Here is a 21,178-nt window from a genome sequence, read left to right as displayed (position 1 = left end):
GAGGGCAGAGGACCGATAGAAAAATGCCCTGAACCCATGTGGTAGGTGGAGACCACCTTCGGGAGGAATGCGGGGTGTAGGTGGAGCTGGACCTTGTCCTTATGAAAGACCGTGTATGGCAGCTCAGAGGTCAGGGCCCTGAGCTCCAAGACTCGCCTGGCCGATGTGATTGCAACCAGGAAGGCCACCTTCCACGAGAGGGGAGACCAGGAGCATATGGCCAGCGGTTCAAAAGGGGGCCCCGTGAAACGAGCCAACACCAGGTTTAGGTCCCACTGCGAAAAAGACTGTCCAAACCCTTAAGGAACCGGCCAGTCATAGCATGGGAAAATACTGTGGGCCCTTGCACCGGCGGATAGAAGGCCCATTAGGCTGCCAGGTGCACCTTGACTGACGAGGGCGCCAGGCCCTGGGCCCTCAGGCAGAGGAGGTAATCAAGGATAAGCTGGATCGGGGCAGCCACGGAGTGACACCCTGGTTCGCCTCCCACCTAGAGAACCGGGATCACTTGGCCAAGTAAGTGCAGTGAGTGGAGGGCCGTCTACTTTTGAGGAGGACGCGCTGAACCTATTCTGAGCACACCCTTTCCTCTCCGCCTAACCACTGACCAGCCACGCCATGAGGTGAAGCACCGCTAGGCTGGGATGAAGGCAGCGGCCTTGGTTCTGAGAGAGCAGGTCCGGGTGGAGTGGCAATGGCCACGGTGGAGCTACCACCAGGCCCGTGAGGGTCCCGTACCAATTCTGCCTGGGCCATGCCAGGGCAATCAGGAGGACCTGGGCCTTGCCCGTCTTTATCCTCTCCAGGACCCTGCTGATTAGAGGGAACGGGGGAAAGGAGTAGAGAGGCTGGCCTGACCAGGACAGGAGAAAGGCATTGGAGATAGTGCCCCTCCCTAGGCTCCCCCGGAGCAGAACCGGGGGCATTGCTGGTTCTGCCGAGTCGTGAATAGGTCCACCTGGGGAGATCCCCACCTGAGGAAGAGTTAGTGGGCCACTTCCAGGTGGAGGGACCACTCGTGTTACGAGGGAAAAATCCCCGCTCAAGCGATCCGCCCTCTCATTCCGGGCGCCCAGTAGCTGGAAGGCCTTCAGGTGGATGTCGTGGGCTATACAGATGTCCTGCAGCCTGAGGGCTTCATGGCAGAAGGCAGAGGATCAGGCTCCGCCTTGCCTGTTGATATAGAACATCAAGGCTGTGTTGTCCTTGAGGACCCTGACTCCCTTGCCCTCCAGGTGCGGGTGGAAGACCATGCACGCCAGCCATACCACCCTGAGCTCCTTGACGTTTATATGTAAGGTCAGGTCTTGAGCCAACCACAGGACTTGGGCCTGAAAGTTCTCCACATGCCCCCCCCCATATCCAATGCATCGGACACCAGCTCCAACGAAGGGGCCCTGTCCCTGAATGGGACCCTTTGGAGCATATTGTTTGGGGCGGATCATGACGGTAGGGAGGTGATCAAAGAGTCCAGCGCTGTGAGGACCTTGTCCATCCTGTCCGAGGTCTGGGAGAACTTAGAGGCCTCATCCTGAGTCTGGCGTGATGGACCACATATGTGCATGCCGACATGTGACTCAAGAGTTGTAAGCAAATCATTGTCACTGTGAACCTTGTGACCGAGTCGCTAAGACCTTTCAGGGTCTCTAATCTGTGTGGCAGGAGAGAGGCCCTGGCTGACACTGCGTCCAGGAGCACCCCGATAAACTCTATGTGTTGGACCGGGACTAACGTGGAGGTGGTGTTGTCTACCAACAGGCCCAAGGCAGTGCACATGGACACAAAGAGCGCCACATGATCCCTCACCTGCAACCGGGAGGTGCCCTTGACAAGCCAATCGTCCAGATAGGGAAATATCTGGACCCCCCGCTATCTGAGGTAGGCTGCTACCACCAACATGCATTTTGTAAACACCCTGGGGGCAATAACAGACCAAATGGGAGGACCAGGAATTGGTAATGATTCTGTCCCACCACGTAACAGAGGAAGTGCCTGTGCCCCTCGAATATGTGGATGTGGAAGTACACATCCTGCAGATCGAGGGCAGCGTACCAGTCCCCGGGATCCAGAGAGGGGATGATGGAGGCCAGGGAGACCATGTGGAACTTGAGTTTCACCATGTACTGGCTCAGACCTCACAGGTCGAGGATGGGTCTGAGTCCCGCGTTGGCCTTCGGGATGAGGAAATAATGGGAGTAATACCCCATGCCCATGAACTCCTCGGGCACCACCTCTATCGCTCCTAGTCCCAGGAGCCACCCCACCTCCTGCTCGAGCAGAGCTTCATGGGAGGGTTCCCCCAGGAGGGACGGGGGTGGAGGGTTTTTGGGCGGGGAGGAAGTAAACTGGAGGGTGTAACCCCGGGAGTTGGCGTTGAGGACACATCAGTCCGAGGTTAGCCGCAACCATTCCGGGAGGAAAGCACAGAACTGGTTGGAGAAAGGTAGCTTTATTGGTGGCGGATCCCTGGTAAGGACTGGCGGGGTACCCCCGAGCATCCCATCAAAAATGCCTTTTCCCTGTCTGCTTGCCCTTGGAGGACCCAGGCTGGGGGGCAGGCCGAGAATGGCTCTGAGGGAGTGAGTCTCTTATAGTCCAGCTGCTTCTTATGGGCGGCCTCATACTTCGGGAGGGCGGCCTGGGCAGGAGTCTGCTGCGGCTTGAACTTAGGTTTTGCTGGAGCCAGGACATAGAGGCCCAAAGTCTGGAGGGTCGTGCGGGAGTCCTTCATGCCATGCAGCCTTGTATCTGTTTCCTCCACAAACAGAGCCTTCCTGTCGAATGGGAGATCCTGCATGGAAGACTGCGCCTTGCTGGACAGCCCAGAGAGCAAGAGCCACGACATCCGTCTCATGGACACTGCAGAGGCCACTGATCGTGCGGCCGTGTCTACAGTATCCGAGGCTGCCTCCGAGAGTCTTTGTTCTTTGGGCTCAGGGCTGGCTGACCCTGCCATTCCCTGTGGTTGACTGACCAGACCACCACCGAGTTGGGTGCCTGGTGGGTATACAGGTACTCATGACCTTTAGTGGGTACAAAGTACTTGCGTTCCACCTTTTTAGAGATGGGGGCCAACGAGGCCGGTATTTGACACAGGGCATTTGAAATCTTAGCCACCCCTTCATGAAGAGGCAAGGCCACCCAACCCAGTCACTCCCCCCCGCCACGGGTACTGCTAGGGGAAAAACTTTCGGCACCGGTGCACATGGCGAGCACGCACACCTATTGTGGAATACACATGAGCAATCACTCGCAGAAGAATTACTTCTCATGTCTTGCTAACAGTCCTGCTAATACATCCCAGAATGATATATGCTTTTTTTACAACTGTGTTACACTGCTGACTCATATTTAGCTTATGATCCACTTTATTTAGCTTATGATCCCTTCCTAGGTGGTCATTTCCCATTCTGTATGTGTGCAACTGATTATTCCTTCCTAAGTGCATTACTCTGCATTGGTCCCTAGTGAATTTCATCCTATTTACTTCAGTCCATTTCTCCAGTTTACCCAGATCACTTTGAATTTTAATACTATCCTCCAAAGGACTTGGTATCGTCCGCAAAACTTTAGAAGTGTACTCTCTATGCCATTATCTAAATCATTGATGAAGATATTGAACAGAACCAGACCCAGAACTGATCCCTGCGGGGCCCCACTCATTATGCCCTTTCAATAGGACTGTGACCCACCGATGATTACTCTCTGGGAACAGTTTTCCAACCAGTTATGCACCCACCTTACAGTGTCTCCATCTAGGTTGCATTTCCCTAGTTTGTTCATGAGTAGGTCATGCGAGACAGTATCAAAAGCTTTACTGAAGTCAAGATATACCACGTCTAATGCTTCCCCCCATCCACAAGGCTTGTTATTCTGTCAAAGAAAGCTGTCAGGTTGGTTTGAGACTATTTGTTCTTGAAAAATCCATGCTGACTGTTACTTATCACCTTATCTTCTAGATGTTTGAAAAATTGATTGCTTAATTATTTGCTCCATTATCTTTCCAGGTACAGAAGTTAAGCTGACTAGTCTGTAATTCTCCGGATGGTCCTTATTTCCCTTTGCATAGACTGGCATTACATTTGCCCTTTTCCAGTCTTCCGGAATCTCTCCCGCCTTCCATGACTTTTCAAAGATAAATCGCTAATAGATCAGATATCTCCTCAGTCAGCTCCTTGAATATTCTAGGATGCATTTCATCAGGCCCCGGTGACTTGAAGACATCTAACTTGCCTTTTTTTCCCTGCCTGTCCTTCCTGAAGAAGCTGTTCCCTTCTATACCAAAATTCCAGTAATGCACATTATTGCACCAAGTCAATATGTGATGCCAACTATATCATAGTTGTATTTACTAGCATTTTGAGTTCTTCCTGATTATTCCTCATACTTCTCACATTAGTATACAGACATCTAAGATACTGATTTGATTTCCTCTCCCCCACTCCCACCCCAGTTCTGTCTGGTGTCTCACTTATCCCTGCTGTAACAGACCCTTCTCCCACATTTCCATGTTTTTTACTTACCTATGGGCTTTGTTCATCTGCCCCCTTCGAACCTAGTTTAAAACCCTCCTCAGGAGGTTAGCCAGTCTATATCCAAATATGCTCTTCCCCTTCCTCGATAGGTGGACCCTATCTCTGCTTAGCAGTCCTTCTTCCTGGAACAGCATCTTGTTGACAAGGAAGCCAAAGCCCTCCTGGCGACACCATCCTCACAGCCAGGCATTCACCTCCAGGATGCATCTGTCTCCAGTGGGGCCCCAACCCTTGATAGGAAGGATCAAAGAGAACACCACCTGCACTCCAACTCCTTCACCCTTACTCCAAGAGCCCTGTAGTCACCTCTGATCTGCTGAGGATACCTTGCAGTAACATTAATGCCCACATGGATGAATAGTATGGGGTAGTAGTCAGAGGGCCGGATGATCCGCAAGAAGTCCCTCCATAAACATCTCAGATACGGGCCCCTGGCAGGCAGCATACCTCCCACAATGCCATGTCAGAGCTAGATGGTTGCCTATGTCCACCTCAGAAGAGAGTCACCAACCACCACTACCCAATGTTTCCACCTGGGAGTGGTGGCTGCGATCCTCTCAACTTGTGGGTACATGGCTTCTCCTCCTGCACCTTTGGGGGTGATTCCTCATTACTCATTGCCAGACCAGCATATTGGTTTTCCATCACCATGGTGGGTGGGTTGGGAGTAGGGGTGGAGCACTGCCTGCTGCCAGAAGTAACCAGCAGCCAGTATCCTTCCTGTGACAGAACCATATCCTCTTCCTCCGGTGGTGTGACAGCAGTCCTCTGTAGCTGGATAGCTTCCTCAGCCTTGGATGTCTCCATATAAATACTCTCGAGGAATTCCTCGTGGGCATGGACGCTCCTCAGCCTAGCCACCTCCTCCTGTACCTCTCCCACATGCTTCCTGAGAGATTCCACCACAAGGCACCTTTCACACTGGATGATCCCCCCAGGCTGGCTTTCTTTCAGTGGGAAACGCAGACCACAGTCTCTGCAAATCCACACCAGGATCTGGGTAGAGACATCCATGGTTAGGTTGTCTTGTGGATACAGGCGCAGGTGGAGGAGACAGGAGCAGCATTGGCACTGGTGATGAGGCCCTTCCAACTACAGTGATATTATGTCTCCCTCCCACAAAGTCCCTCTCAAACTTCGAAAACGCCCTAACTTTTAAACAATGAAAACTGTTTAGTTTCCTCACTTCAGCTGTTTTTAACAGACATGTTTCTGCTCCATGTAACAGCTCATCACTACCATGTTGAACACCTATATTTTAGTTGTCACCCAGACATCCCACAAACTAAACAGAAGCCTTTGAAAACACTGAAAGAGGAGGTTACTTCCTGTAACTGGAGGTGCTTCGAGATGTGTGGTCCCTATTTGGATTCCGGATGTGGGTGTGCATGCGCGTCATGCACCAGAGCTGTAACTGTTTGTAGTAGTGCCCATTGACCCGCACAATCACTCGTGAGTCGGCTGCGTGGTGCATTGACGCTCCTCCAGGTCCCTCTTACCAGCAAGCAACAGAACCTGCAGTAGAGGGGATGGAAGGTGAGTACTGGAATCCAAATAGGGACCACAAATCTTGAACCACTTCCAATTATAGCAAGTAACCTCCTCTTTGTCTTTGAGTGATGGTCCCTATTTGGATTCCAGACGTGGATGAGCAGCAAGCAGTGCTCAGAGTGGAGATGGGTGCGAGGACTCACAAGAAGTCATAGGTTGTAACACACAGTGTGGCTCACTGTTGCATCTGCCACCGCTGCTGGGATGATGGCATAATGAGCAGTAAAGGTGTGGATGGAGGACCACATGGCTGCTTTACAAATGTCTTGACACCGCATCTCTGCAAGAAAGGCCGACATGCACCCAATGAGAGTACAGTGTGCCGTGACTCCCACTGATCTCAGGTCCCACAGATTCTGCACTTTTTCACAGCTCTTCCAGCATTAGCTGCAGTCGGTAAGTAGGCTCTCCAAATAAGGAAATATAATTTGCATACTCTAGATCCGCTACAGATGCGTTTTTAATTTTACAGCTGTACTTTGATGTCAGTCAGCTTTGCTATCACATGGAGTATCAGAACGTTAAACAACATAGACAAAAACACATCCTCCAGGTGTACTCCTGGTTCTACTGAAAACCAGTCTGTAATACAAATATTTAGCTGTGTGAGGGTCAATGGATCACAATATAGTTTCTCTACTAGGGATGGTAAGTCCTCAGACGCCCCATACTGGCGGAACAGTATCCACAGTGCTCACTGATGCAGCAGAAGTGGCTGCAAAGTCTACAAATGTGATGCCACTTCCTGTTGTCACTTTAGTTGTTTTTCAATAACATTCTGCAGAGCATTTATAGCATGGACTGTAGATTGACCTATATGGAAACCATACTGGTTGTCCCTCATTTTTGGGTTCAGACACTATTCCAGTCAATTTAGTAGACACCTTCCTTGGGACTGACAGCAGTGTTATTCCCCTATAATTTGAGCAAGATGATTTTTTCCTTTTTTTGAAAAAAAAGGAATGATGCAGATCCTTTTCCAATCTTCTGAAATATGACTGGTTTCTCAAACTTAAGATAACTCTTTGAAGCCAGTGAACTAAATCTGAGCCTCCACTCTTTAGCAAATCTGATGAAATATTGTCAAGACCAGCTGCTTGCTTTTCTTAACTGCTTGACTCCAAGTGTCATATTCTTTAATGTCATCTGTTTTCTAGAGTGTTCATTAAGATATAGTTTATCATACTAATTATGATAATTCTGACAGGCCCCGGACTGCTTGTTCAAGACATTTCTTTTTCCTCTATTGCCCATTTCCTCCTCTCATCACTGACACAAGAGACAGTTACTCATCTTGTGCAGTAAAGGAGATTCTTCGAGATGTGTGTGTCCCTGTGAGTGCTCCACTTTAGGCGTCCGTGCATCCCTGTGCTTGTAATCACAGATTTATGGTAGCAGTGCCCGATTGGGTTGCACTTGCGCGGTCTCTGTCTTGTGCTGCTTCAGGTGGTTAACTGGCAGTGTGTGACCAACCCCCACCCCCACCACCACCACTACCCCCCCCCACCCCCTGTGTTCTCGCTCTACTGCAGAGCTTAGTACTAAACTCCAAAGTAGAGGGGAGGAGGAAGGGTAGTGGAGCACTCACATCTCAAAGAATGTCCTTTACTGCACAAGGTGAGTAACTTTCTCCTCTTCTTCGAGTGATATCCCCATGGGTGGTCCACTTTGGTGACTTCAGAGCAGTGCCCTCTGGTGGAAGGAGAGAGTTGAAGTCATAGCAGATGACAGCACAGTGTGACTGAACAGGGTATCGGAAGATGCATGTTGTTACAAAGCATAATGCTGGGTAAATGCATGGGGTGAGGCCCAGGTTGTAGCACTACAGATTTCTGTGATGGGAACATTGTTAAGAAACAATATAGAGGCTAATAGGGCTCTGGTACAATGCGTGCGGATCCCCATAGGGGGTTGTCGGTCATGCCAGAAATAAAGTTTTATGCAGTCTGATATCCATTTGGATAGCCATTGTTTGGATATGGGGGTTGCCTTTTGATCATTTGGAGATTGCGACTAACAGTTTTGGAGACTTGCAAAAAGATTTTGTTCCATAAATGTAGAAGGCTATAGCCCTGAGGACATACAAGGAGCGTAATCTCAACTGTCATCTATCCACATGTGGTTTGGGGAAAAGTGTTGGGAAGTGGATTGTTTGGTTGAGGTGAAAGGATGAAGCAACTTTTGGCAGAAACTTGGGATGTAGTCTGAGGCAGTGGTTCTCAAAGCCGGTCTGCCGCTTGTTCAGGGAAAGCCCCTGGCGGGCCGGACCAGTTTGTTTACATGCCACATCGGCAGGTTTGGTCGATTGTGGCTCCCACTGGCCCCGGTTCACTGCTCCAGGCCAATAGGGGCTGCAGGAAGGGTGGCCAGCACGTCCCTTGGCCCGCACTGCTTCCTGCAGCCCCCATCGGCCTGGAGCGGCAAACTGCGGCCAGTGGGAGCCGCGATTGGTCGAACCTGCAGACGCGGCAGGTAAACAAACCGGTCCGGCCTGCCAGGGGCTTTCCCTGAACAAGTGGCGGACCGGCTTTGAGAACCACTGGTCCGAGGGATACTTTATCTTTGAAAATGATTATTTAAGGTGGGTCAGCCATGAGAGTTCCCAGTTCTCCCACCCTCCTGGTAGATATAATGGCCACTAGGAATGCAACCTTCATGGAAAGGTGTAGCAGGGAGCTTGTAGCCATGGGCTCAAATGGATGGGGGTGAGGGTGTGGAGGACTCAGTTGAAGTCCCATGGTGGATTAGGATTTCGAACTTTCGGGTAGGAATTAGAGAGGCCCTTAAGAAAGCATTTAGTAAGCGGGTGTGTAAAAGAGAATCCATCTACTTTGTGATGGAACACCGTGATAGCCCACCTGTTTTAGTTCTAGCAAGTAATCTAGAATGAGAGGTAAGGGGGCTGACATAGGTGTGGCCTGTTTGCATTGGCACCATGAGTCGAATCACCTCCACTTATGTATGTGAGTCAGGTAGTTGTTCTCCGGCTGTTTAACAAGATGTTTTGTATTTTTGCGGAACATGTCATTTCAAATCTTGAGAGCCATGCAGTAACCACACTTTGAGATGGAAGTCTTTGGGGATCCGGATGGATGATGTCTTGCAATAGCAGCCAAGGTAGAAGTAGGTGTATACGTGGTTAACAGACTGCTATGTGGAGAAGGTAAGGATACCATGTCTGTCGCAACCATGTGGGGGCTATTAAGATCACTCTGGATCTGTCTTGTCTGATCTTGTGAAGCACGTGGACTAAGATGGGGGTGGGACAGAAGGCATATAGGTGGTGAGCGTTCCACTTGATGAGGAAGGCATCATCCAGAGTGTGTGGACCGAGTCCTGCCCTGGGGGCATTTGGTATTTTGTTCAGTTGCAAAAAGATCTATTGTTGGAAATCCACAAGTCCAAAAAAATGTTTAGGAGTACACATATATTAAACTCCCACATCCGTGTGTGACTGGAGTGCACGATGTCCACAGTAGGTGACATCATTAGCAGAAGGGGTGTCGAGGTACTCAGTACCGACTGTTTAGTCGTGTCCGGTGGTATCACAGCATGGGGTTTCATTTTCCCTTTGGTGCCTGTGTCCGAGCTCAGTTGCTTGACGGCTTTCATTTTCTTGGTACCAATGGTGCCGAAGATGCCACTGTTTCGGCCGTTGACATGGCGGTGTGGTCGGCACTCGGAGTGTTTGCCCATTAGCGGAGTGCCTTTTCTTGACCAACTCCAATGTTGGGGATGTGGTAACCTGGTTTTTTGCTGCCTTCTCAGCAGACTGATTGGGAGCCCGGGCAATGGAAGGAGAGCCCTTGTCAGAGGCTGCATTTGGCAATTTCTGGCCAGGTGGTGTGCGTACCTCAGGCTTATACGCTGGGCAGACACACTTCTCCATGAAGAGAAGTTTAAGTTGGAGCTCTCTTGCCTTTCTGGTGCTTTCAGATTGTGACAGTGTGAGCACTTCTGTGGTATGTGTCTTGCCAAGACACCGGACATACTGAGAGTACCCATCAGAGAGAGATAGAAAGCCTGCACGTACTGCAGCATTTGAAACCTGGGGAGCCAGGCATGCCCCTCGGGGAGCATACTCTCTCCATAATGGAGCAGGGCATGAATATTGTGCTGCAGTGGTGGAAAAAAAGAAACCTACAGCCCTCCCTATGAAGAGAAAATAAAAATGGTTTTGAACAAAAAAGGACAGGGATAAAGTACTAACAACTAACTATTCTAATTGAAAACTATGCCAGGTATTCTCACCAGGCTTTTACTGAAAGCCCCTGAAAATCGTTCAGAAATTTCAGGAGAAAAAGCACAGCAAAACAATATATTTTTCCCCTATGTCAAAAAATTCTTACAACCATTTCTTTCATAAAACTCTAGCACCTGCATGTTTTGGAACAGGCGATCTGAAGTTTGGCAAGAGAGTCACTCTGGAGTCAGTGAAGTGCTTTTATGTTGACTCTGAAAATTTGAAGAAACCTGGCCAAGTCTGAGAACTGCCACTTCCACATGCTCAGAGGATTGCAGGTAAATTCTCTGAACATTCTGTCGGCACCAAGCATGCTTCACACCAGGGTTGTAGAGACTGCTGGGCTGGTCTACACTAAAGCTGTAAGTTGACCTAAGAGACGCTACTTCACTTACGAAAGTTACGTAACTGAAGTCAACGTAATTTAGGCCGACTTACAGCAGTGTCTACACTGCACTGTGCCTACAGGAGACGCTCCCCTGCCAACTTCTACCTCTCAGTGACATGGAATACAGATGTTGATGGGAGAGCACTCTGCCATTGACTTAGCTTGTCTTCACCAGATGAGCTAAACTGACACAACAGCGCTGATTTATCCATAAACATAGACAAGCCTTGAGAATGGCCTTTCCTGCAATTACTTATCAAGCACCAAAACTGACAACAGGGAGATAGTCTCTCCTGTGCTCTCGATACCCTGTGCTCGCACCCAGACAGCATGAAGGAGGAAAAGAAAGCAGTCTGACTCAAATGAAGAGGGGCGAGGAGCAGAGGGGAGCCAAATCCAGGCTGTCTTGCAAATTGCTGTGCTATCCGCTGACAAAGCCTACTACTGCTACGCTACCGGTTATTCCATTAGGACAAGTAGTAAAGGTCTGTGATGTGAATCTAAAGGCCCCAAGCCTGCTAATAACCCACATAGAGCTCAATATGGTTACCAATTATACAATTATAGGTTATAGAATTCTGTTTGTTCAGTTTGCCTTCTAAAAGAAATTAGGAAATTGCATACAAAAAACAACTACCTCAAAAGACTGTTAAGGTTGAAAAGTAAACACTCAAAAGTTACGAATTGGGAGAATTAAGACAGTCTGTACAATCTTAGTTCTGCATTTCTTTGTGCCTCAATATTATGATAGATTTCAATTACACGATCATATACTGATCTTTCCACAGGACCCCTGCCTTATTCAGTGCACAAGACACATGGTGATCAGGGAATGAATTAGGGTTGTGTAGTGACTGAGGCTGCAGGACTCCTACTTCTTTGTTGCAGAAGATGGAAAGTATGTACAGAATGAGGTAGGTGAACGTGGGAAAAGGAAGTTCAATATATATGTCTAGTGAGCTGTAGCTCACGAAAGCTTATGCTCAAATAAATTTGTTAGTCTCTAAGGTGCCACAAGTACTCCTTTTATTTTTGTGAATACGGACTAACACGGCTGGTACTCTGAAAGAAATATTACTGTTTGTAATGAACTACATGAATATTATTACAGTTACTTAAAATGTGCATGTTTTCTATTGCATTTATGATTGTTCATACTTACAATATGACAGGTTTTTTGGAAAGGACATACAATTAACTGGTTCTAATAATTACAAAGAAAACAAGAAATCCAATCCAACTTTTCCACTCTTTTCAGATAGGTTGATTCTAAAATAATCTTTTCAGGACCTGTCCAGAGACTGAGATAAGACCATGCGGGCAACAAAGGTTTTGGTGTAGATTTTTAAATGGAATAATGTCAGTGGTTCAGCTATTTTCAATGTTGAATGAAATGGAAAAAGTAAACAAACAGTACAAATGCTGAAAAATTTAATTTAAAACAGTTTTAATCTATGATGTTACTAATAATAGATACAATAATACAGTATATAAAAATACTTTAATCTGATTGTGTCTTGTTGACAAGCCACTATTTACATCTCAAAGCTTCGATTAGTTTATCTGCAACCCAATCAAAATACATACCTGATTGATTCTGTATCAATGTGCACAGGGGCTATCCTCTCCAGAAGAAACTTAATCATTTCCAGGAAAGGGTTTGTAGGTTGTTTGGGATTGCCCAACTTCTTTGTAATTTCTCGCTGCAATATATATTTGAAATAGGTTAATAACCAATTTAGTTACCAAAACATCATCAAATATTCTGAAAGCTATTCTTACCACACATCCTTCAGCCTGCTTGCAAGAACATGATGGGCTAACAAGCATTTCTAACTGGTTTCTAATTTTCTCATCATCTTCCAGAACTTGTGTGAACTTCTTCATGAAATCCTGAGCCTTACCAGGATCTGGCAAGTTTCCTTTAAATATTAAAAATCTTCAAATTAGTATCAACTTGGCAAATTTTAATTTTTAACCAAATGTTTACTTGCTTGATAAAAGCACTGAAGAGGAAAAACAGAATGAAGCCTCAGATTTCATACTGCTGATTTTAACTAAAATGTCCATTTCTAAAACTCTTCCCCCTGTGCTCTCAGCCTCTTCTCTTTGCTTCCCTCATCGAACCCACACCAAACAGCTCTCTCTCCTTGCTGCCGCCTGAGGCTTCTCTATTCTGCTGGTAATACAAAGAGCTAGGGCAGAAATGGTGAAGGGCCAGCATTTGACCTATAGAAACTTTATTACTAGGGAGATGTAGATCAGGAACAACACAGCAAGGCTGGTACTTACTAAAAATACAAAATGTATTTACACAACCTGATCTTATCCAATTTACATATCACTTACATATAAACATGGAGCCTCACACTGCCATTTTAACAAAGTTAATTTTCCACTAGCCCTACACTTTATGACGAGATCTTTAGTGTCGAAAAAAGTTTGAGAAGCCCTTCCTTAGACAGTAAATAGAAGATTACTAAATATAAATAAAAAAAATACCCCCCCCCAGTCTTTTAGCAATGGCAGCATTTAATACTAATCAGCATACTTTTTCTGCTGGTACATTAAGGAATGGGTGACAACGACAACAAGGGTAGAAGACCAATACACGCCTGTTAAAGCTAATAATAAGCAATCTTTCTTAGACAATTTCATATGAAAATATTTATTCTGAAAATTACATAACCTAGAACTGAAGGAAACAAGAAGTTACAAACTGACCATCCCTCCTACCATGGAGGAAAAAAAGATTCAGGAGAAGGCTAAAGGCAAACAATAGAAACTTCTATCATGCGCTAAATTCTTCCACAAATGGCATACTTTATGTGAAGCCTTTGTTATTTGAACCAGCTTGGATAAAAATAATTCATGATTTAAGATAAATTTAAAAAATAGTTTTAAACTAAAATTTTTATTGTATGTTTATGTTCTCCAGTTCTTTACTTTCTTATGTTTCTTTAACTAGTTTCTTTTTGGAAGAATTTCAGATTTTACATAAAGGTTTGCTCTTGTAAGAAGTCTCACATTTAAAATGATCATCTACACCAAAAAACAAGTTCCTTTGGTTCATGAACATCTGTTGTGGTCAGAACACACATTCAATACAAAACTTAAGCAAACAGCCAATGTTAAATCTGCAGCCAACAGCACCTTCTAATATATTTTGTGTGCTACTATAAATGCTACAGGACAAGTTGTTTACTTGTGTCATCCATATCATCCGACTATTTTACTGTAATCTCTAGAAATGTTGTCAAAGTGTGAGAAAATATCAGTACCATGTTACTAGTTCTGTGATTTGAGACTCTGTACTATTTTATAAGTAATAGTGTTTTTACTGTTGCCTTGATGATCCCTCTCATTGAAAAAACAAAGTAAAATGCAAAGTTTGCTGTAAAAAGTTTACAGGCTAATGTACCAAATATTTGAAAACCAGGAAACATCATATTTCAATTCTAATTTTTAACAGCATAAAATATTTAATCAGACTTACTTGTAATGACCATCACTTTTGAGAATATAGCTTTACTGCTGGCATCCGTCTGAAAATCACAAAATAAGAAAAATCTGTTTGAAGTGAAGACTTGACATTATATGCTAGCAAATGCACACAGTGTGAGCCCAATTCTGTAAGGCTATATAATCAGAACCAGACTTACTACTAATGCTGGGTAATACCCCAGTATATTAAATGCAAAAAAATGATATCAGTATTAGATGTTTAATCGCAAAGTCAAAGTTTAAAGTTTTAATTTAATAGTACTACACCCTCATGGCATATTATGGATATATTTAGAAAATCATTTAATAGTTTAACTAGTAATAAAAATATTTTATGAACAATGAAAATGAGCTGTTTGTATAAGAAACATTACATTTAATTACCTTTTGTATTTAAATCTAATCTTAACGCTGCATTCACAGTTTTTTGCATTTTATTATCTTAGGGACTTTGTTTTTAACTGCTTCTAAAATAAATAAATAGTATATAAATAATCCCAGCTGAAGTTTGTTTCTCACTACAATGAATGAAGCACATTCATACCATAGCTGTCGCACTGTTTAACTGAAGGGGCTTTTTTTGTTGTGTGTTTTTGCGAGGCAGAGGAACAAGAGTGACTAACAGTACAGCAACACAACTGTAAAAGCAACCATCAACACCACCTGCAATAGCAAGGAGTAGAAATGTATTTCTGGAGGACTATGCTATTTGTATTTTACTGAGACATTTACAGTCCCCTTCACACTAAACGTCCCAATAACTACAAATAAGTATGTCATACCTAGCAGAAAAAATGTGCATGTGAGGTCAGAAAAGGAGAATGCAGTTTTTCATTCACTAATGACTCAAATGTTGGAGGAGGACTTTAAACTCCACATAAAGGTATTTCAAACTAAGAACTTTGCTAGGTATGAGGAGTGAGGGAGAGAAAGGAGAATGTTTCAGAAATTCAAGAGCATATAAATCTACCAGGCAACTGCTATTAGTTATTCCAATAAGGACATTTTTCCTTATCTGTAATTCTGGTTTCTGGAACATTGAAAAATGCATCCATTGACTTCTTCCTGTAGGTGTCACTCCTCTAGGCAGTTAAACCAATTACCATACAACCTCTTCCTTCTTAGCTGTATCTATGAGGCTCTACAGTTTGGAATTTTCCATAGCACTCACACTCAACTTTTTAAAAAAATATGAGAAAACTAACATTGAATAATATTCCTACCCACAAAATGGGGATAATACTTAATCATCTTTCTAAAGTGTTTTGAGATCTATGAATGAAAAGTTAAGTATTATTCTCAGAGATTTGACTACTTAATTCTGGTGTCAAAGTGGGTTGGGTTTGTTGCAGATTCTCAGATGGACAGTTGCAAAAACCTGGATTTACAAGTAGAGGAAATCTATACATCTGCTCCTATCCATTCTCAAATCTGCAGCAATACACTAAAGTAGCAGATCTACTGGCTCTTCAGTCATAATGGGAACACTTCTGTTGCATGGTTCCAGCTCCCAGTTCTCTTCTAGCAGAGACTGACCATCCCGATGCCAAATTATGAAGCCTGTAATGCCTTGCAAAGGCATGCAAGGAGAACTTTCAGTTTCAGCTTTAAATCAGCCATGGCTCTGACATTTTGAGCTCTGAGAAGAAAGCGTTTGATATTTGAAGTGATCAACACTAAGTTACAATTTAGCTGAAAAATTCTTTCCCCCCACACCCCACACGCACACACCCTTTTTGGGTAAGTCCTTTTACTGCAGGCAAAATTAGCAGCCAAAGTAAACAAACCTAAAAGCTGAGGACAACTTATGAAACTTAAAAGTAATCATCTCAGAAATAAGTCTTACAAGAAAAACTTCCCCAAAGAAACACTTAACTACAGGATGAGACAAAGGCCTCAGCCTTATCCTTAATAGGTTCTAGTCAAGAAATTACGTTTAAAGGGTACTAAGGAAAAAGACCAAGCTCCAGACCTGTTTGTAGGAAGTCTAAAAACCATTTTTGAGGGGAAAGGGGAAGAACTGGAGGCAAGGGAGGAAAATCATGCCCAGGCAAATTTCACTTTTTTGCATTCTTTCAGGGGAAATCTTTCCTAATACCAAACAAAGCCAGGAAACCAAGCTACATAGGCCTTGGAGATAACAAGATATCTACCTAATAGGGCAAATTTGACCACTGTGTATCTTTTACTGAGTGGCCAGAGAGGTTGAAGTGTTCTCCAACCGGTTTTTGAATGTTATGATTCCTGACGTCAGTGGCACTGCTATGGGTACCCGCATGGCCCCACAGTATGCTAACATTTTTATGGCTGACTTAGAACAACGCTTCCTAAGCTATCGTCCCTTAACGTCCCTACTCTACTTGCGCTACATTGATGAAATCATCTGGACCTATGGAAAAGAAGCCCTTGAGGAATTCCACCATGATTTCAACAATTTCCATCCCACCATCAACCTCAGCCTCGACCAATCCACACAAGTGGTCCATTTCCTGGACACTACTGTGCTAATAAGCAATGGTCACATAAACACCACCCTATACTGGAAACCTACTGACCGATATACTTACCTATATGCCTCCAGCTTCCATCCAGGACACACCACATGATCCACTGTCTATAGCCAAGCTCTAAGATACAACCGCATTTGCTCCAATCCCTCAGACAGAGACAGACACCTACAAGATCTCTATCAAGCACTCTTAAAACTACAGTACCCACCTGCTGAAGTGAAAAGACAGATTGACAGAGCCAGAAGAGTACCCAGAAGTCACCTACTACAGGACAGGCCCAACGAGGAAAATAACAGAACGCCACTAGCTGTCACTTCAGCCCCCAACTAAAACCTCTCCAGCACATCAAAGATTTACAACCTATCCTGAAAAATGATCCCTCACTCTCACAGATCTTGGGAGACAGACCAGTCCTCGCTTACAGACAGCCCCCCCCAACCTGAAGCAAATACTCTCCAGCAACCACACACCAAAAACAAAAGGAGTACTGTGGCACCTTAGAGACTAACCAATTTATTAGAGCATAAGCTTTCGTGAGCTACAGCTCACTTCATCAGATGCATATCGTGGAAACTGCAGCAGACTTTATATATACACAGAGAATATGAAACAATACCTCCTCCCACCCCACTGTCCTGCTGGTAATAGCTTATCTAAAGTGATCATCAGGTGGGCCATTTCCAGCACAAATCCAGGTTCTCTCACCCTCCACCCCCCCACACAAATTCACTCTCCTGCTGGTGATAGCCCATCCAAAGTGACAACTCTTTACACAATGTGCATGACAATCAAGTTGGGCTATTTCCTGCACAAATCCAGGTTTTCTCACATCCCCCCCACCCCCATACACACACAAACTCACTCTCCTGCTGGTAATAGCTCATCCAAACTGACCACTCTTCAAGTTTAAATCCAAGTTAAACCAGAACATCTGGGCTATCACCAGCAGGAGAGTGAATTTGTGTATGGGGGGTGGAGGGTGAGAAAACCTGGATTTGTGCTGGAAATGGCCCACCTGATAATCACTTTAGATAAGCTATTACCAGCAGGACAGTGGGGTGGGAGGAGGTATTGTTTCATATTCTCTGTGTATATATAAAGTCTGCTGCAGTTTCCACGATATGCATCTGATGAAGTGAGCTGTAGCTCACGAAAGCTTATGCTCTAATAAATTGGTTAGTCTCTAAGGTGCCACAAGTACTCCTTTTCTTTTTGCGAATACAGACTAACACGGCTGTTACTCTGACACCAAAAACACTAACCCAGGAACCCATCATTGCAACAAAGCCCGATGCCAACTCTGTCCACATATTTATTCAAGTGACACCATCATAGGACCTAATCACATTAGCCATGCCATCAGGGGCTCATTCACCTGCACATCTACCAATGTGATATATGCCAGCAATGCCTCTCTACCATGTACATTGGGCAAACCGGACAGTCTCTATGCAAAAAAATAAATGGACACAAATCTGACATCAGGAATCATAACATTCAAAAACCAGTAGGGGAACACTTCAACCTCTCTGGCCACTCAGTAAAAAAGATTTTAAGGGTGGCAATTTTGCAACAGAAAAGCTTCAAAAACACACTCCAAGGAGAAACTGCTGAGCTTGAATTAATATGCAAACTAGACACCATTAACTTGGGCTTGAATAGAGACTGGGAGTGGCTGGGTCATTACACATATTGAATCTATTTCCCCATGTTAAGTATCCTCACACCTTCTTGTGAAGTGTCTAAATGGGCCATCTTGATTATCACTACAAAAGTTTTTCTCTCCTGCTGATAATAGCTCACCTTAATTAATTAGCCTCTTATAGTTTGTATGGCAACTTCCACCTTCTCTATATGTATGTATATATATTCTTACTGTCTGTTCCATTCTATGCATCTGATCAAGTGGGCTGTAGCCCACAAAAGCTTATGCTCTAATAAATTTGTTAGTCTCTTAGGTGCTACAAGTACTCTTGTTCTTTCTGCGGATACCAACTAACACGGCTGCTACTCTGAAACCTGTCAAAATTCCATATGGTGACAACTGAAAAAAGTTAAGTATGCAGAGAAGGGCAATTAGGGAATAGCCAGCAATAAGGAGAAATACTTGATCATTATCAAAGAGAATTTATGAACACTATTTGATAGTTGAATGGATTAAGAATTGTTTATTTGGAAGTTTTTCCTAGTATGAAATTCTTTTTCTAGCACTTTTTCCAGAGACTAATTAAGCCTACAGCACTCCAGTAAAAATATTTCTTACATCAGAAGAGTATGAAACTGATGAAAACACCACATATGAACACATATTTCAGTATCACCACAAATCTATTTTTAAAATACAGTATTCGTGGAAACCTTCACTAAAACTTCAGTTTTAATATTATGGTGTTGTCACACCAGTCTAATGCTAAAATTGATGACAAAGCACTCATTTTCAGGTAGATATAAATTTCCAAAATAACACTCTTTCAATTGAAATTTCTCAGACATTGAGGATATTGAAAGTTTGATAAAATCAGGGCTTTGGAGCTGTGCTACAGCTCCGCTCCAGCTCCAGGAAAAAACCTGCAGCTCTACTGCTCCGGGCTCTGCTCCAAAGCCCTGGATAAAATTCAGGCTATTGTTGAGAAAGATTACAACAAACAAAATAAATGATGTTTTTCACCAGTCAGGAAATTTTACAAAATGTCTTTTTGCATTTTACAAAATGATCCAAAACCAAAGTCTATTTTTCAAACTTGTGATGGTCTTATTTCAAAAAGTACTAGTCCTCAATGAAAAATAACTGAAGGATTAAGTAACAAGCATGCAAAAATTATAGTGTGCCTGAATGTACTAATAAATAATTGAGTTTACAATTGGAATGTAACTGTGATAATTTTTTTTAAAATAAAAGCAACAAAATGGGGGAAACAATTTTTTTTTATATTTAACTGTATACGTACTATATAAGTATTGCAACATAATCATTTAACGCTATGTTATTGCTGAGATATCAGATTAGACTGATTCCCTCTGCAAACATAACTTGGCTCCTGGCTGCCTATAACATCATAGTTGTAAGAAATAGGAAAGACCTATTGGATCATAAAGTTCATTTATTTCCAAGAGCAGGGCACAGCACTGCAGAGGACATATTAGATAATATACTGATACATGTAGAAATACATGAGCAACAGGGAGAGAATGCAATTACAGTTTCAGTGAAAATAGTAACTGGATCTCTTGTTATGTCTTCAGAATCTCAAAGGTAACACTGCATATTAACATTTTTGCTTTCACCTGTATATACAATGTACACTTATTGCACTGTAATACCTAAATGTTGTCATTGCTCATGTTTCCTCAACACTACACACCATTTGTTTAAAATTTAATGGGAAACACCAGATTACCTTTGTGACACTGATGTCGCCCAAAATCAGAAATTATTTTCGAAGCTTTAAACAGAAAAATCCTGAAACAAATTCACATATTTCAACATATGCTGGGACTGGACAACAGGGGGATGAATCATTAGATAATTGCTCTGTTCAGACCCTTTGAAGCACCTGGCATTGACCCCTTCGGAAGATATGACACTGGGCTTTTTTATTTATATTTATATATTTACATACACACACACACACACACGTGTGTAAAATTCTCCTATGCGGTTAGCTGTCAAGCAACACACTGATTTTACAGAATTTTACATTAAGTTGTAGAAATAAAATTTATTATTTAATATTTATATGTAATAAACATTTATTAGGAGATAAAAATATTTATGACAACGATAGAAAAAAATACACTTAACTAACTGAATTGTCTGTCTTTGGAATAACCAAATTTCCAACAACTTGCAGAAAGAAAATATAAAATGAACTCTGTCAGGATAATTAATATACTTTTTTTTTAACTGTTAAATAGTTTAATAATGAAAAATAAAAAGTTTTTAATGTTTGTGTACTTCCTTGTACTTCACTCAGTTTGGCCATCAGAAATGGATCGTTCAGTTTCAATTTCTAATTCTCCAGCCCTGATACATTCCTGCAAAATGTGGCTTTTAAATACTGGTATTTAAATCCAAACAAAATCTCTTTTTAATACTTTTTTACGTTTTCCAACTAGCTACAAAAAGCCACCTCCTACCACAGGCACACTTTGCTATCTCATAAATAGTCTGACTAAATTTTATTTGGGTTTCCAAAAGATTTCACATCTGTCACTGAAAATAAGCATAGCAAGTTTCAGCTCGCAGGTAATAGGTTCTGGACATAAATTAACAGTGTGTCCCTTTAAGTAGAGCCATAAGGGATATACACACAAAATAATTCAAGAAGGAACTAGAATACCTGTAGAGTTTAACTTACTTTGGGCTGTTTAATTAAGTCGACCAAGTCCTTTACCTGGTGTCGTAGCAGATTTTGACATTTCCACATTTCATTCAATGCTCTGAAGT

The 21,178-nt window shown here is 43.5% G+C and overlaps 1 protein-coding gene across 2 annotated transcripts in view; it reads right to left on the bottom strand.

Moving 5' to 3' along the window:
- The window catches only part of PDS5B (PDS5 cohesin associated factor B), a 259,724-nt gene that overhangs the window by 72,479 nt on the left and 166,067 nt on the right, over positions 1-21,178 (bottom strand). For both annotated transcript variants that reach the window (XM_084617358.1, XM_084617359.1), the window contains exons 15-18: positions 21,090-21,171; positions 14,214-14,262; positions 12,500-12,639; positions 12,305-12,420 (exon numbers count right to left, since the gene is read on the bottom strand). In XM_084617358.1, the coding sequence (XP_084473484.1) occupies positions 12,305-12,420; positions 12,500-12,639; positions 14,214-14,262; positions 21,090-21,171 (387 nt within the window). The remainder of the gene's footprint in view (positions 1-12,304; positions 12,421-12,499; positions 12,640-14,213; positions 14,263-21,089; positions 21,172-21,178) is intronic.

The sequence above is a fragment of the Lepidochelys olivacea genome, assembly GCF_965140295.1.
Source record: "Lepidochelys olivacea isolate rLepOli2 genome assembly, chromosome: 1".
NCBI lineage: Eukaryota > Metazoa > Chordata > Testudines > Cheloniidae > Lepidochelys > Lepidochelys olivacea.
This window is presented reverse-complemented; position numbering and strand designations above follow the sequence as displayed.